This window comes from Chelonoidis abingdonii, chromosome 3, assembly GCF_003597395.2.
Source record: "Chelonoidis abingdonii isolate Lonesome George chromosome 3, CheloAbing_2.0, whole genome shotgun sequence".
Taxonomy (NCBI): Eukaryota; Metazoa; Chordata; order Testudines; family Testudinidae; genus Chelonoidis; species Chelonoidis abingdonii.
Genome location: NC_133771.1, coordinates 120,245,037 through 120,261,590, shown reverse-complemented (window position 1 = coordinate 120,261,590; position 16,554 = coordinate 120,245,037). Strand labels below are relative to the sequence as shown.

General features: G+C 41.8%; 1 protein-coding gene across 10 annotated transcripts in view; it reads left to right on the top strand.

The window, feature by feature from the left end:
* SYNE1 (spectrin repeat containing nuclear envelope protein 1) overlaps window positions 1-16,554 on the top strand; it is a 498,327-nt gene that overhangs the window by 123,532 nt on the left and 358,241 nt on the right. For all 10 annotated transcript variants that reach the window (XM_075064060.1, XM_075064059.1, XM_075064058.1 and 7 more), the window contains exons 5-8: window positions 2,802-2,894; window positions 8,551-8,729; window positions 10,991-11,187; window positions 11,312-11,418. In XM_075064060.1, coding sequence (XP_074920161.1) covers window positions 2,802-2,894; window positions 8,551-8,729; window positions 10,991-11,187; window positions 11,312-11,418 — 576 coding nt within the window. The remainder of the gene's footprint in view (window positions 1-2,801; window positions 2,895-8,550; window positions 8,730-10,990; window positions 11,188-11,311; window positions 11,419-16,554) is intronic.

The window sequence follows — 16,554 nt, the reverse complement described above, 5'->3', positions numbered from 1 at the left end:
GGAAGCGATGCAAGCTCCAGTTGGGGTGTGGGCTCTGGGGGTTTGGAGTGCAGGAGGGTGCTCTGGCCTGGGATGGAGAGGTTCAGGGGGAAGGTGGATCAGGGCTGGGGCAGTGGGTTGGGGCATGTGGAGAGGTTCAAGGGTGCAGGCTCCGGGCAGCACTTACCTCAAGTGGCTCCCAGAAGCAACAGCATGTCCCTTTTCCAGCTCCCACGTGGAGGCGTGGCCAGGCAGCTCTGCATGCTGCCACGTCCGCTGGCATTGCCCCTGCAGCTCCCATTGGAGTGTCAGAGGGGGCCATTGGAGCGCATACGAGCTGGAGGGGGGCCATGTCACGGCTTCTGGGAGCCACGTGGAGTGGCCCCTGACTCTGTTCCCTGGCTGAAGCGCCAGAGCAGAGCCATGTGGCTGCTACTGGGAGCCACATGGAGTGGCTCCCGACCCTGCTTCCTGGTTGGAGTGCCGAAGCGGGGCAAGCCCCAGACCCTATTCCCCAATGGGAGCTCAAGGGCCAGCTTAAAATGTCTGGTGGGCTGTATTTGGCCCGTGGGCTGTAGTTTGCCCACCCCTGTTATAGAAGCTTCTGTTACTCTTCTGTTGCTGGGTCAAAGGACATTTCCTTTCTCCTGTGGTTAAAGGTCACATGAAATTAGTCTCCTGCCCTCTTAGTGTCAACCAACATTTGAAGGTTCTTCTGCCGACCTCCACCCTCATCCCCATCTTCCTCTCACAAACATACCTGCATAACATGAACACCTTGGGAGTTCTTGGTCAAGGAGTGTTTTAAAAATTATTTGTGGTGACTGGCAGTACTAATGCTTTTTACAGATAAAAGGAGGAGCTATCTGCCTGAGGATACAGAACATTGACATTAAATTAATTAATTTATTCATTAATATATTTTGGAAGTGGATGGCAGAGCTGAAATTCAGCCAGGGCTGTCTGGAGTGGAGGTCTGGTAAATATTTTTAACCCCTCTGGAGTTTTCATAACATATTGGAAGGTGGAATGTAGGGGGCGCTGGGAAATACTCTATGAGAATTTAAGCCCTGATGCATAGATATTTGGTTCTTTAAACAAAAGGAAGTTGTCCTGAATTTCTTAGCAGGATGATGTATTGGGAGGTGGTGCTTTATCTTAAGATACACAGTTTTTCCAATTGTCTGTGTTTGTTTTTGAAAACTTTCAATAGAAACCTAATATATCAAAAATCCAATGTGAAAGAGAAGAAAAAAGTTGAAATTTACTAGTTTTACACAAATGTAACATTGACTTCAGAAAAGTTATTCATGATTTGCATCACTGCAGCTGACAGAAGAATCAGACCCACTATGTATTTTTCTTTGCTTTTTAATGCTAATTCTGTGGATATTCTCTCTTATTCTGTTTCATGGTTTTCTGTTTTGCTGTTACATTTTCTTTGGTTCTACAGTCTATTGTATATTCAACCTCTTCTTTGATGAGTTTTGTCTTTTGATGTTATTTTTGATGAGCATGTGTCTAGTGGTTAGTGTAGGACCCTGAGGCCATGTCTATGCTTAACCGGTAGATCAGCACTGCTGCAATCAATGCAACAGGTGTCAATTTAGCAGGTCTGATGAAGACCTGCTAAGTCTATGGGAGAACACTTTCTCATCGATTTGTGTACTTCACCTCCCCAAGAAAAGTAAGGTAAGTCAATGGGAGAGCATCACCTGTCAACACAGCGCTATGTAGACACAGTGGTATATCGACCTAAGCTATGTTGACTTCACAGTTATGTTATTTGCATAACTGAAGCAGCGTAACTTGGGTCAATTTACCATGGTAGTGTAGACCAGCCCTGAGTCAGATTCTGATCCTGGAATCTGTTCTTGTCTTTGTGATTGATTTACTGCATGACTTTGGAAAGTCATTCATTCTTCTCTGTGCATCTATTTACCTATTTTAAAAGATGCATAATAATGCCAGCTTCACTAGGGATATAGTTAATCTTAATGTTGTTAAAGTCCTTTACAACACTTGGATGAGAGGATCTCTCCTAGACACATATCTCAAATTTTCTTTTCAACGTCTGTTTATTCTTTTCTGGCTCCCCATTTATTTCCTGTTCCCTTCTTCTCTCTTTCACTGATCATCTTCATACAAAATATGGCAAGAACAGCTTGTTCATAGCTAAATGAGTAATTTGAGATAACAGCATGTGAGTACAGGAATGGAATACTGTGGCTTCTATGCATTGCGTTGCTGATTAGTCTTGTTATAGCAGTGCTTTCTTTTTCATTCCAGAATTTAATTGCCAGTAAAATGAATTAATGTATCACATTAAGCTGATTTTGTATATCACTGTTTCCCCTTTGCTTTTCATGCTAGTCCATGTATAGAGGATCACCGGTTGGTACAAAGTTTTTCTGGAATTTTTAACCCTATAACAAACTTGCATAGGTACAAAAAGTATAAATTAAGTGGTATATTTTTTCCATTTGAAATTGAATATATTAATGGAACAATCCAGTATTGGCCAAGGTGGTAGTTTAGATTAGTTTTTACATGTAATTTCTATGATTTTATGATATATCATGTTTAATCACAAACTGAAAAATATATTCATTTTGTTATACTTCTGTTTGTTATCTTGCTCCATTTTAAGGCATTATTATAGCTGTGCAATATCTTAACTGAAGTTCTGGTCACTGCACTTAATTTTTGAAGAAAAAAATTATTTTTGCATAAATTTGTTACACACCAAACCCATTCAGAATCCATGTAATAATTGTCACTCTCTCCTGTATATGATAATGTGTATTTTCTTTTCTAAACAGATTAAGCTAGTCAACATCAATTCAACTGATATTGCCGATGGTAGGCCTTCTATTGTACTTGGCTTGATGTGGACCATAATTTTATATTTCCAGGTATTGTATTTTCTACATTTGACTATTATTTTTGAAGTAATGGGCCAGATCCTCACCTGACATAAGTTGGTGTAGCTCCAGTGACTTCAATAAAACTATGCCAGTTTACACCACCTGAGGATCTGGCCCAATGGATGTATGAGGATGGGACTATTCACTATGTATAAAGTTAAACGTATGTGTAATTTTTTACAGGATTGAGGCTCAGGAATGTACCTTTAAAATGATGCCAAGTGGTTATTGGGATACACTCCCACTTCTTTTCCTGAAGAAGGCAAACTATCTATCTATCTATCTACCTAAAAAACCAAGTAAATAAAAAAGACTAGTTGTAAACAAGCACCATCAGTCACTGTGAGCCTTATTTATGCTGATAGAGCCTGCTAGCGAATGTACCAAGTTTTCAAGTCCAGGACATTCGATATGTAAACACAGTTTACTATTTAATGGCTGAAGTCTGGCCTCACATATACATGTGTGACACCTACTTATTTCATTGGGAGCTGCAGATATTTTCAAGGACAAAGTTTGATCCTGTGTGTAATGAGGCACTCACCTTCTGAGCACTTTCTTGTAGCTGGGTGCGGTACTGCATGCCTTTTCCTGCTCCTGGCACCCCCTGGAGGTTGCTGGCTGACTTTTTGGGATCTTCTGTGGCTTGGCCCTTTGACTGAGTCACAAAATCCAAATGAATCCCTACCACAATAGTAAAGAGCTACTAAATGAACAGTCCTATTAAGTCTCTGGCTCTGGTCTCTTTAAATTCAGCCCTTTGTTCAGACTCTCAAATAAGCCCTGCCCCCTTCTTGTGGTTGAGACTATTGTGGCCAGTGGAGGAGCCTGGGGCCACCCACTGCTCTGAGTTACAATCCAGTAATCCTGTATACAGCAGCCACGTATGGCTTGTTTTCAGTTCATTGCTGCTTCTTCCTTGGCCCTCTCCCTACCTGGTCCATGTTAGCTTATCTCAGGGTAAGGTTCTTAGACCCTCCCTCTCCCTGTAAACCCAGATAAAGCAAATGCAACCAGAAACAAACTCTGGTTCTTTTTCAAGGAGTGTCCCTGGGGGTGCTCCATTTTAGGTGTCTTGGCGCCCTGCGCTTGGAGTTGGAGATTTGTAGTAGCAGTGCCCCAGTTGTCCGAGCAGCCACTTAGCATGCACAGTCAACCATCCCTCAGTTCCTTCTCTACTGCCTTTGGCTTGAGTTGGACCGCCAGGAGTACCTCTCTCAAATCGTAAATAGCTACCCTTTCCTTTCATTTTCTTTATAGTTTCTTTCTTTCACCTCGCCTCCAGCAGGCCCCACTTTGAATAACGGCAGCTAAGTGTGGGACTCATCTCCTTCTCTCAGGCATGCCGGATCTCCTGGTTTCAAACGCTGCCTAACCTGCAGACTCTCCATTCCTGTATTGGACGGCCACGCTCAGTGAATCCGCTGCCTTGGAGAGACTCATATTGCCCAGAAGTGTCCGCTTTGTAAAAAGTCAACTGCTAGGACACGAAAGGGAGGGATCTCCAACTTAAACTGTTAAGGATGGAAAAATCCCTCAGACCAGCCTCCGACACTGAGACCAGAATGCCTCCGGGCCAACAATCACCATTGGCAGCCTCTGACAGGGGTTCTATCTCTAAGCCTGTTACCAAGGAGCCTGCTTCCAAAAAGGATGCAAAAAAGCAGACCCACATCCCCACAGAGAGATTTGCCCAAAAGAATGTCATCTCTGGGTGGAAAATCTGCCCCGGTATCAACAGCACCGAAACCGTCGGACTGCGAAGCACCGGGAACATTTGGTAGGGAGACATCCCGTGGCGCTAAAGACCCAGCATAGGTAAGCTCTCTCTCAGGCGTGTGCCATAAGAATAAAACATCTACCTTGGCACCGGTAGAGCCAAGGAAATCCTCGGCACCAAGTACTGCAATGAGGTCATCCTCGGTACCCACGCAGCATAGCAAGTCTGCAGTACCGACAGTTCTGACATCAACAGCAAGTTAGAGTGTACTCTCATCCCCGACACCGAGCTTCTCGGTACCATGCCAATTCAGGAGGCACACAGACCTTCTAGTCACCTCCATACTGGGGACTCCCTTGTTCAGCACCAATGGTACCCCAGTTAAACTAGCACTGAGCCGAATAGGCACTCCTAGTGGATTTACACGTCCACTATCTAGTGATCAGGATGAAGAGGATGAATCAGGTCTTACAGCCCCTTGTCATTCCTCCCCAAAACCGGGACCCTCTCACCAACAACCACCTATGCAAGGGCAAAGCTAGCAGGCACAACGAGGGATGCCACTGTCTGTTGTTATGCCCCCCAATTGGCCATGCTGGGACTCATGGGCAGTCTACAGAGCCCAGAATCTTAACCCCCCCAGCATCAAGGCCAGCTGGTCCCCTTTACCCAGCATCAAGGCCACCTGGTCCCCTTCACCCACGAACCCACCACCATCAGAGGCCCAGGAGGAAGAGGGAGAGGAGCCGGAAAAGGCCCCTGAAGGCGACACACTGCCATCCTCATCTCCAGATGAAACAGTTATGCCACCGCCTCCCACCACAGGAGATGACTTCAGGTCTCTCCAGGACTTATTCAAAAGAGTTGCAGAATCCCTGGACATCTCTCTAGCAGAACTGCCAGAGACCCAGCACAAACTTACTGACATCCTGCAGGCATCCCCATCAGCAAACATAGCTCTGCCCATCAATGCTGCTATAATGGATCCTGCAAAGATAATATGGCAGACACCTGTCACTGTCCCACCCTCCTGCTCGGACAGAAAATATTATTTACCAGGGAAAGGGGCTGAGTTCTTATTTACTCAGCCGGCTCCAGATTCATTGGTTGTAGAGGCAGTAAACCAAAGGGGAAAATGGCACTAGCCCAAAACTACCCAGTTAGACTGGAAAAGGCTTGACCTCTCTAAATGCAAAGCCTATTCCTCGGCCTCACTGCAATTTCACACAGCAAACTACTCTGCTCTGTTGGTGAAATACACTTACAACTTGTTTAATAAAATAACATCTTTTATGAACAAATGCCGGAGGAATAAAAAAAAAAACAATACAAAGCTAGCCGTGTGGCTCCTTAATTGCCAAAATAGCCCTACAGGCCTCCCTTCATTCTGCTGACATGGCCGCTTGTTATGTCTCCGCGTCTGTGGTCATTCATCGAGCATCAAGGCTTCATCTCTCTGGATTCCTTAGGGAAGTACAAGCCACAGCTGAAGACCCTCCCTTTGAGGGATAAAAACTATTTGCAGCAATCACAGATGCATCTCTACATACCTTAAAGAACTTGAAAACCACCTTGAAAACCTTAGGTATTTACATCCCCCCAAACAAGAAGAAACAGGGCAGATTCTACACTCAGAGATTCTGCCCTACTCCATACACCCACTCCCAGAGACATTATGATCAACACCACAAACAAAAATAATTGAGGCTCAGGCAGAACCAAGATCAACCCACCACGTCTCAAGCTTCAACATCACGTCAATGGTTTGGAAATATCGGTCGAGGGCTCGAGACTTCTGTGTTCTCCCATCCTGGAATATCAGATGATCTCCAGTCCATTTGGAGACCGTGTGCTAGCACACTACCTAGTCTGGAACAACATCACTACAGACAAATGGGTTCTGGTAATTATCCAGAAGGGTAACTTTATTCCATTTACTTCTACTCCCTGTACCACCCACTTTCTCTGTCCCTCTTCAGGGACCCCTCTCACACACACCTGTTACAGAAGGAAATAAATCACCTTCTGCAGCTACGAGCTGTGAAACAAGTACCACCTCAACACAAGGGAAGAGGGTTTTAGTCCCGTTATTTTCTCACTCAGAAAAAGAACAGTGGATGGAGATCCATTCTGGACTTATGCAAACTCAACAAGTTTGTGAGGACTCAGCGTTTCACAAAGGTAACCTTCACAACCATAATTGCGGCATTAGAGAAAAGAGATTGTCTCTTGTCCCTCGACCTACAAGCCACCTACTTTCACGTCACTATTCATCCAGCGCACAGAAGATTCCTGTGTTTCACACTAGGCCATCAACATTACCAATACAAAGTGCTACCCTTCGGATTGTTGACAGCCCCAAGGGTATTCTCCAAAGTCTTAGCCATTGCTGCAGCTCACCGCTGCACGTAAGGGGTAATGATCTTCCTATACTTGAATGACTGGCTCATAAGAGCATCAACACAACAGCCAGGAACTGAGCTGCTTGGGCCAGGCAGCTTCTTTTGTCTAGGCCAGCAGGGCCTTGATTGGTTGTGCTAGCCCCTCTATCCCTTGGAGGGCCACATCTCTCTAGCTTTCAGAATGACTACTCCAGAGAATCTAGGCAAGCTTGAAGGACCCACATTAGCTGCTCTTTTCCTTTCAGCTCACTGCTTCTTGGGGCAGGGTATGATAGGACCATGGGGCCTCCAGCAGAGAACCGCAAAGGCTGAATACACCCTGCAACACTGTGGGTGGTAGAGTGGAAATCATTAATGCTCCCCAGGGGTCAAAACATGAAAAAAGATGGTTTACTCTTCAGACTCTGCCCCTCTGAGCTGACAAATTGAGACACTGCTCACAAAGGGATGACTATGTGTCCTTTTTGGCTCCACAGGGCTCCTTGAGTTTGGCTTCCCCTTGGTATAGCTTCAGCTGGCCCATGGGCCTTGCTAGGCTTCTTGGGCTTGGTTCCTTCTTGACCAGGGGGAAAAGTGAAGTGGTGGTATCTCCAATATGTGACACCAAAATTACTACAGTAAATTGTGCAGCTCTGAGATTCTCCCTCTCATTTCTTACATGAGGAACGCAATAATTAACCATGTTGACATTTAAATTATCATCACTGGGCAACTGAGTTAATGTCTCACTGAAATGAGTGGGGCACTTCTCACCCACCAGAGCTATTATTCCAAGCTGTCTCTACAGCAACCTTTGCACCAGAGAAGTGCTGGTACAGTGTATGAGCATGTAGCAGCTGTTGCCAATCCCTGATACTCTCTAGGAGAGCCTGATTCTTTAAGGTACTGAGCTGTTCTGTAATGTTCTCTGAGCAGTCTAAACTTTCTGAATCTTTGTTTCTTCGAGTAGGCAAATATGTGCCAACTATATATATATAGTTGTGTTTATATATAATGTAAAACCATTTCCTATTAAAACCAAGTTGTGAATGTAAAGTGTGGGACTAATGGTTTTCATTTGAGCTAAGCATGGGGCATATAAGTGCTCTGCGAATTGCCTCACCGGTATTTGCTAATGTACACCTTTGTACTATTCCATTGCAAGGCCTCTCCTAACTAGAGACATCCAGTCATTCAGAATCAAGCCATAACAATGGATTAGTTTGGGAATGAAAATGAAACTACTACAATGAGTTCATTAGAATACTTTAACTATTTTGAAAAGAGGTCATGGGAAGAGGACCGAGGCCTTGTTAACTTCCCCAGCTGCCACCAGATGCCCTCTTCTTGGCCATTGTTGGTTAAAAGTAGCATGTTTGCAAAGGTCACTTTCAAGTGTTCACTCTGATTCAAATTCACCAATGGCATCAGGAGATGCAGCTCTGTTTAAGTTGATGGAATTGTCTTTTCCTGTTAATGTCCTGTTCATTATGATTAAAATAAATATCAGTATTACAATAAACTGGTTTCATTCTAAACACAGATTGAAGAGCTGACAAGTAACCTTCCACAGCTGCAGTCATTGTCTAGCAGTACATCTTCTGTGGACAGTGTCGTCAGCTCTGAGGCTGCAAGTCCACCAACAAAACGGAAGGTAGTACCCAAAGTTCAAGGAAACGCTAAGAAGGCTTTGTTAAAGTGGGTGCAGTACACAGCAGCAAAGTAAGTTAAACTCATGAATTAATTTAGATCGTAAGCTTTTTACATAGGACTGGAGTTCTTTTTCTGTGTTTTTACAGTGCCCAGCACAATGTGTTTCTGGGTCATGACCGGGGCTCCTCAGTGTTACTATAATACAAATAATAATAATGAATAATAATTTAGATTACATTTGCAAAGCAATCCCATTTTATGGTATATGAAGCAGAATTATCCCTGAGACAGTGAAAAACTGGAAGGAGAGTTGGATGTTGTCTGAATGGCACAGTGTTGTCTCTTGCTGCCAAAACCTTTGATACGTTTGCCCCATATTGAAGGGGCACTCTTTAGAGACTGTGCTTTTCTGTCATTTCTGTCTCAGTGAGTGAGTACAATTGTGCTTGAGTGCGAGTTGTTGAAAATTGTGACTATCATGCTTTAATCATTGATACTCACAGCTACATATTATTATACAAATTGCATTAATTTTCATTTCCTATTAAACTAAATTGGTTCAGAGGTTTAACAGGGCACCCTCTTGTTAGCTTCAAAACATTTATCTTCATTTGGTACAATTCTCCTATGTTTGCCGATTCCAAAGAGGGCATAAAACAAAAAGTAAATTAGATCAAAGAGACAATAGTGATCTGATTGCTTCCACAATAAGAAAAATAAAAAGACAGATCCTTCACCCAAAAGCCATAAAAGAATCAACTGTATTTAATTGTTCAGATAAAACAAATAATTATCTGAACATACAGACATCCACAAAAATATCCAGGGAGAACAACCAGCACAGAGAAATAGAATGGAGCCCCTGAGAGAGTAAATATGATCATACTGTCATAGAACTCTATGTCCGGGTCTCTATAACACCAGTGCAGTCAGTATAAGGCAATTTACAATACAATTCAATCTACTTTGACATACCATTCTTCCTACAAAAATGTTTGCAGTGAGAGACAGACAAAGCTGATAGCAGCGCCATCCAGACAGGTGGCGAGTGAAAAATTCTAGTGATGGGTGAATACAGCAACCAAATTGACCCAAACATGGGGAGAGGAAGGAGCATCGTGGTCCCCATCCCTTTATGCAAACTCACAGAGTGGAATGGCTGCACTGCAGGAGCAGGCTGTGCCGTCTGAAAGCATGGGGTACCCTGAACAGCCCTTGAGAACTGATCCAAAGCCCACTGAAGGGATTGGGAGTCTTTCCAAGGATTTCAGTGGGCTTTGGATCAGGCCCTCAGAAAAAGACACTGCCTCCATGAAAAACAAACCTTTCTAAGCTACCCCTGCGACTCTGCACTACCCCAAGAAAGGGCAAGCACCTGAAGGCCACAAGATGGCCTCACTGGAAGTTTGCCTGGATAAGGACTGTATAAAAAGCGGGATAAGGACCTCAGTATCTGGACACGAACATAGTTTTCAGAATTACTTGAAAAATTAAAGTGTTACCCATTGCTGATTATTTTCTCTTTAGTGCTAATTACTTAGGCTTGGTCTACTCTGGGGAGGGGATTGATCTAAGTTACGTAACTTCAGCTATGTGAATAATGTAGCTGAAGTCGACATATTTAGATCTACTTACCGTGGTGTCTTCACTGTGGGAAGTCGACAGCTGATGCTCCCCCTTCAACTTCGCCTGCCCTTCTGACTCTGGTAGAGTATCAGAGTCAATGGGAGAGCGCTTGATGGTCGATTTATCGCATCTAGACTAGATGCGATAAATTGACCCCTGCTGGATCAGTCGCCCATCAATCTCTTGCAACATTTTGTGAGTTTCACAGTGGCAGGGTAGGCAGATTGGATATTATGAGAGGACATTATCGCTCATGTATGGAACAAGAACAGTAAAAAAGTACTCCACATTACCCTTTTGGACTGAACCACGATGGCATTACTTCCTAGGATGTTATTTTAAATGAGAAAAATATTATTGTAATCATTTACTTTAAAAATCCAGATGCAGATAATGAGGTAAGTATACTTATTGTGAAGGAAGACTGGAAGTATTCAGTAAGTGGGGAGGGAATAGTGAGTAGTGTTTTATATAGCAACATACTTCGTAGTGTCTCACATACAAAAACCAGAGTTGTAGTTCATTTGCTCATAACACATGGGGGTTAATGTAACCAAACAGCTCACTGGAAACAGAAATTTTAGCTTGAGGCATATTGGAAAATGCACTCTTGGCCACTGATAGAAAACATAACCTTGTATCCTGTGTCTTCATATGACTAGACTGATACATTGTCTCTTTTTTTCTTTTTGTTAAATTTTAAGGCAAGCTGGAATTGAAGTCAAAGATTTTGGACGAAGTTGGAGGAGTGGTGTTGCCTTTCATTCAATTATTCATGCTATTCGTCCAGAGCTAGTGGACATGGAGAAAGTGAAAGGAAGATCTAACAGGGAAAACCTAAATGAGGCCTTCACAATTGCAGAAACAGAACTAGGAATCCCAAGACTTCTTGATCCTGAAGGTACTTTACGTAAACTATACTACATCAAATTTTGGATTAGGATAGTTGAAACTTTTTCAATGGTATGTAACATTTCTGCTGTTCAATTAAGAATTAATTTACTTTATATTCTGCACTTTTCCAGATGTGGATGTTGACAAGCCAGATGAAAAGTCTATCATGACCTATGTAGCACAGTTCCTGAAACACTATCCCGATCTTCATAATACAGCTGAAATGCAGGAGAATGATGTAGGTGTCCATTACATTTCCATTTTGATCAGTTGCTTATGCACATAATGGGCATATTTTGACATTTATTTTCAAAACATATAGGTTATCTCTGTTTTTTTTTTTAAGGAGCAGCTGAGTGAAGAACCATCAGAGCTAGAAAGACTATTGTCCAGAAAGGACTAGCTGACTATAAAAGAAGCCAATGTTGTAAATGGACACTAGTAACAATTTTGAAGTAGGAGAGAATAGAATGATGATTGATATAATGACCCTGCATATAACAGCAGAAGGCAGAGGGAGCAGGAGTAGCTCTGGTGAACAGTAGCAATCTCAGACCATGTCTACACCAGAGGGACTATAGTGGCATAACTGTGGTGCCATAGGTATGATGGCACAATCCCATAGTGTAGACATTGCTTATGGTCACAGAAGGGGTTTTTCTGTTTCTATAGAAACACCACTTACCCGAGCAACAATAGCTAGGTTGACAGAAGCATTCTTCCATCAACCTATGTGTTTCTACACCAGAGATTAGGTTACAATAGCTATGGTGCTTTTGGGTGTGGATTTTTCAGACCTGAGCATTGTAGCTATGTTGACCTAAATTTTAAGAAGGAGGCCAGGCCTGAGTAACCCTAAGAGATTGTAGGTGGCTTTCAGACATAATGTCAGTGAAAGTGGAATAATCTATTACCTGAAGGAATGAGTTTTTTTGCTATATTTCCACCACTGCTTTTTTCCATCAAGATCTCAAGTTTGAAAAATTGCTTATGTCCAAGCCTGCTCCGAATGGATCTTCTGGACTTGGGAGTTAATTATGATGGCAAGAAGGTCTCCTTTCCATTGCACAGTCTGGATTGATTTTTCACCTTAAAAAGGTGCTTTCAGTCAATGATTTTTCTTTTTATTGATTCAATTTTACACATGCTCTTTGAAACTGACCTCCCTTCTAAATGGTAGTGCTCTGTGGAAGAGACCATGACTTAGTTCTTAATCCTGGTCATTTGCTCCTTGGGTTGTCAGAGACTGGAAATACTGCAAAGACAATCTGCTCAGCCTCTGACAAAGGAAAGAAGTGGGAAGATGTATCCAACACTTTTCAGCCACAGTTCCTGTGGCTGATTATGGAGAGAGATTGAGGAGCTCAGCATGGAGCATAATCCAATATTCCTTGACTAAACCACCAGTGACTATGATGCATGAGTTGGAAAAGGAGGAAGATATTGATTTATCCTAGGGAGCTCCCTAATGGATCATCTGGAAGAACAAGAACAAAATTATTATTCATTTGACATCAGTCAAATGTCTGCCTGTCTGTCTGTCCAGAATCACCTCTTCTCATTGTGGGTTTCTCTTCTCTAAGAAAGACTTAGAGGTACTTTGATATAACTAGCACTTCCCTGAACAATAAAGGATAAATGTAGCACTGCATAAATCATTGCTATGGATGCCTGTTATGATCTGTCAAGGCCTTTTAGTTTTACTCTCAAAGGAATTTTAAAAAGATGCAGCTGAACTTTAATGGACATTTCCTGTAGTCCTGTTTTGTTAAAATACAAGCATGGGAAATGATTTGGAAATTAGACTCTGGAAATTCTGAGTTATTAGCATCTGTTTTAAATTCCAGGAACATAGGGCCAGAAACATAGCCCATTCAAGTCCATGGAAGGGACTCCCTTTGACTTCAATAGGGTTTGCACTGAAGCCATGGCTTGCTGTCTGATTTCTGACTACTCCAGAGATACCACCCGGATTATACTAACCTGGGGAAAGCCTATATTTTTTACTGATGTCAGCTGGCAGGCTGTGGGCTTGTCCAAGAAAAATAAATGATAGAAGAAGTAGCACACCAACATTTTTAATTTTAGCTGCCCTTAATCTTATATTATTACTTCCAAGAAATCTTAATTCCCTTGAGGAAGAACTCAGCAGCTGCCCTTTTTCACATCACCAATGAATTGTTTAACTTGGAACTGGTTGCTGCAGAGGCTGTTTGAGAAAGCCGAATATCAACAGACTGGCAATGCTTTGGTAGAGTCTGGCTTCAATATACAATCTCTGGAGTTGTCTTCTTGGTTTATTGGTTTGAGAGCCTTCACTTGGCAACCTCCACACTTGTATTATTGTAAAGGATTTCTGTGATACAAAGGATTAAGAGGCTTACTCTGCACCACAGACACTTTGCATCTGATCTACTCATGATTTGTCAGAGAGTATTATCAACATTAAAATTGATATTTCCCATGATAGCAGATTCTTGCCATTTAGGATGTTCTCTGTGTCCTTGCCAAGCCCATTATGATGACTTTGGAAGAAAGTCATATTCCAGCAAATATTAGCATCTTAATTTATGCAGTTCTTACACACACACACAAAAAGAAGCTAGAAGTGTATGGCTAATCCTGTTGGCAACATCATACCTAGTTGTAATGCTTTCCCGGATATTCTTTTATGTGCAACACAGTATCTTTAATTCACATTGCATATTGCACATATAGAGAGTCTAGTGTTGTAAAGACTAATATATCAAACTATGAAAAAATGTATATACTGCATTGCATTTTTATATGGTAAATGATTAGCTAGGTGAAAGGAAAATTGAAATGATAGCAGGCCAAGGTTAACTATGAAATTATATAATCTAAAATAAATATCTCATTTTTTTAATTAAGGTGCTTTTTATTTGGGTTGCCCAATTTCCTACATTTAAAAGGTTGGTGGAAATTAAACAAAGTGTGGTTTGAAATCTGCAAAGTTAGTGTTTGGTTTCCGGAGGGCTACCATAGCAGCTGGTCTAAATACTGGTGGAATTTCATTACGATTTTAGCTGACTCTTTCTCTCTTTTTAACAATACCACTCTGCATTAATAGAGGTCTTTTTGCAAGCTAAAGCTTTCTCAGACTAAATATCACAGTTTACATTTTAAGTAAGACTAAAAAATTAAATAGTTTAAAAGTTGAGTGGGGCAAGCAGTAATTTTGCTTTGATGTCTGTGGGAGGACAGCTAAATTTGTAAGACAATACCATTTCTGCTACACAGAGCAGCAAATGTACAACCAGAGACTGATCTCATCAACTGCTGAATCTGAACATACACAGTCTCTATTTTACCAGAGCTTAGAGAGACCAATTGTGGTAAAAAAAATGATTGCTTAAAATAAACATATTGCAGCCACCATTTTTTTTTTGTTTTTTAGTACTTAGTATTATGGAGGTGAGAAACTAAGAGTGGAGATACAGGGTTTATATAGTATTTTGGACCAATAATTGGGCTGTGCTATTGCAATGTAGAAAAAATTTCCAGTTCCAGAAAACGGAGACTGAGTGTTAAACAGCAAACGTGTCAGGTCACTGTGGGAAAACACAATAAATTAAGCATGTAAAAGTCATTCTGTGCTGTTTTTGTGATGCAGTCACTACAGGCATCCAGTGTTTTACCCTTTATAGCAGCTCTAGACCTTGACCTCACAATGTCACTCTCTTTCAAAGAAGGTCACTTCTGTTTCTTTAGATGAGTGACTTTTTTAATGTACTTCTTTGTATCTGCTCTGCTCTTTGGTTTGGTTTGGTTTTATTGGCTATTTGTTGTTTCTTCATACTGCTAGGACACACTTCAGGCAATCCCAACTTTTCCCATTATTATTCCTAAATTAAAGGTAAGGTTTAAACACTCTGGAATAAGAAGGTATCCCTCAACTGAGTGTTGCTGCTTTTTCACACCAGTTACTCCTATAAACTTCTTCACTGACACTTAATTTAGTAAATAATTTTATAGCGATATGGTAGAAAAGCAGATCAACTTATTCGTAGGGTATCTGAGCCATGCTTCCTTATGGTTTTGTTAAATCTAAGTCCATATATAGAAAGACAGGGTTGGATGGATAGATGAAAAGTATCTATCTATCTACCTATTTGGAGATAGATAGAGTTTAGCATGCACCATGACCCCCTTCTGATAACATAAGAATGGCCATACTGGATCAGACCAAAGGTCCATCTAGCCTAGTATCCTGTCTTCCGACAGTGGCCAATGCCAGGTGCTTCATAGGGAATGAACAGAACAGTTAATCATCAGGTGATCCATCCCCCTGTCGCCAATTCCCACCTTCGGCAAAGAGAGGCGTGGGACACCATCCCTGCCTATTCTGGCTTATGGCCATTGATGGACCTATCCTCCATGAATTAGTACACGATGGGTGGGGGGAATAGGGAGGGGAAAGGGGGCTGGAGTCCAAGCCCTGCTGCCCCCAGGTGGGGGTGGAGCTCACGCCCACAGTTTAAAAACTGCTGGGTAGCTATTAGGTTGTTTCACGTACCTGTGGTATATATTGTATGTGTCTGAAAGAGAAAATATATGCATAACAAGGTGAGGTTTGATGAAGCTTTTATTACCATATTTATTACTGTGATGATTTTGAGGGTGCCATTTTCAAAGGTGCCTAGCAGTTGGTGTCCAGTGAAGGAGGCAGCAAAAACAGAGTGGTAAAATAGGAGCATGGCTAAAGTTTAAGAAATTAACAAATGATTATTCCTAGGCAAAAACATTCTGGGCCAAATTCATCATTTGTGTAAGTAAATACAAACCTATTGACTTTAGGTTGATTTTATAGCATAGCTGAATATGATCCCTTCTCTGTAGTGGAGCCATGTCTATCAACATGAATAATTTGCTTTATTCAGTGTGGTAAATTGGAGAATTGGTCTGAAATTCAATAAAGACAAATGCAAAGTACTACACTTAGGAAGAAAAAATCAAATGAACAAATACAAAATGGAGAATAACTGGCTGGGCACTAGTAATGTTGAAAAAAATCTGGGGGTTATGGTGGATAACAAATTGAATCTGAGTCAGCAATGTGATGCAGTTGCAAAAAAGGCAGATATACCTGGGTGTGTTAATAAAGTATTGTATATAAGGCATAGGAGGTACTTGGCACTGGTGAGGAGGCCGCAGCTTGAGTAGTGTGTCCAGTTTTAGATACCACACTTGAAGAAAAATGTGGACGAATTGGAGCAAGTCCAGAAAACAGTAACAAAAATGCTAAAAAGAAATATGTGCTATGAGGAAAGGTTAAAAATATTGGATACGGTTAGTCATGAGAAAAGAAGACTGAAGCAGGACCTGATGACACTCTTCAAATATGTGAGGGATA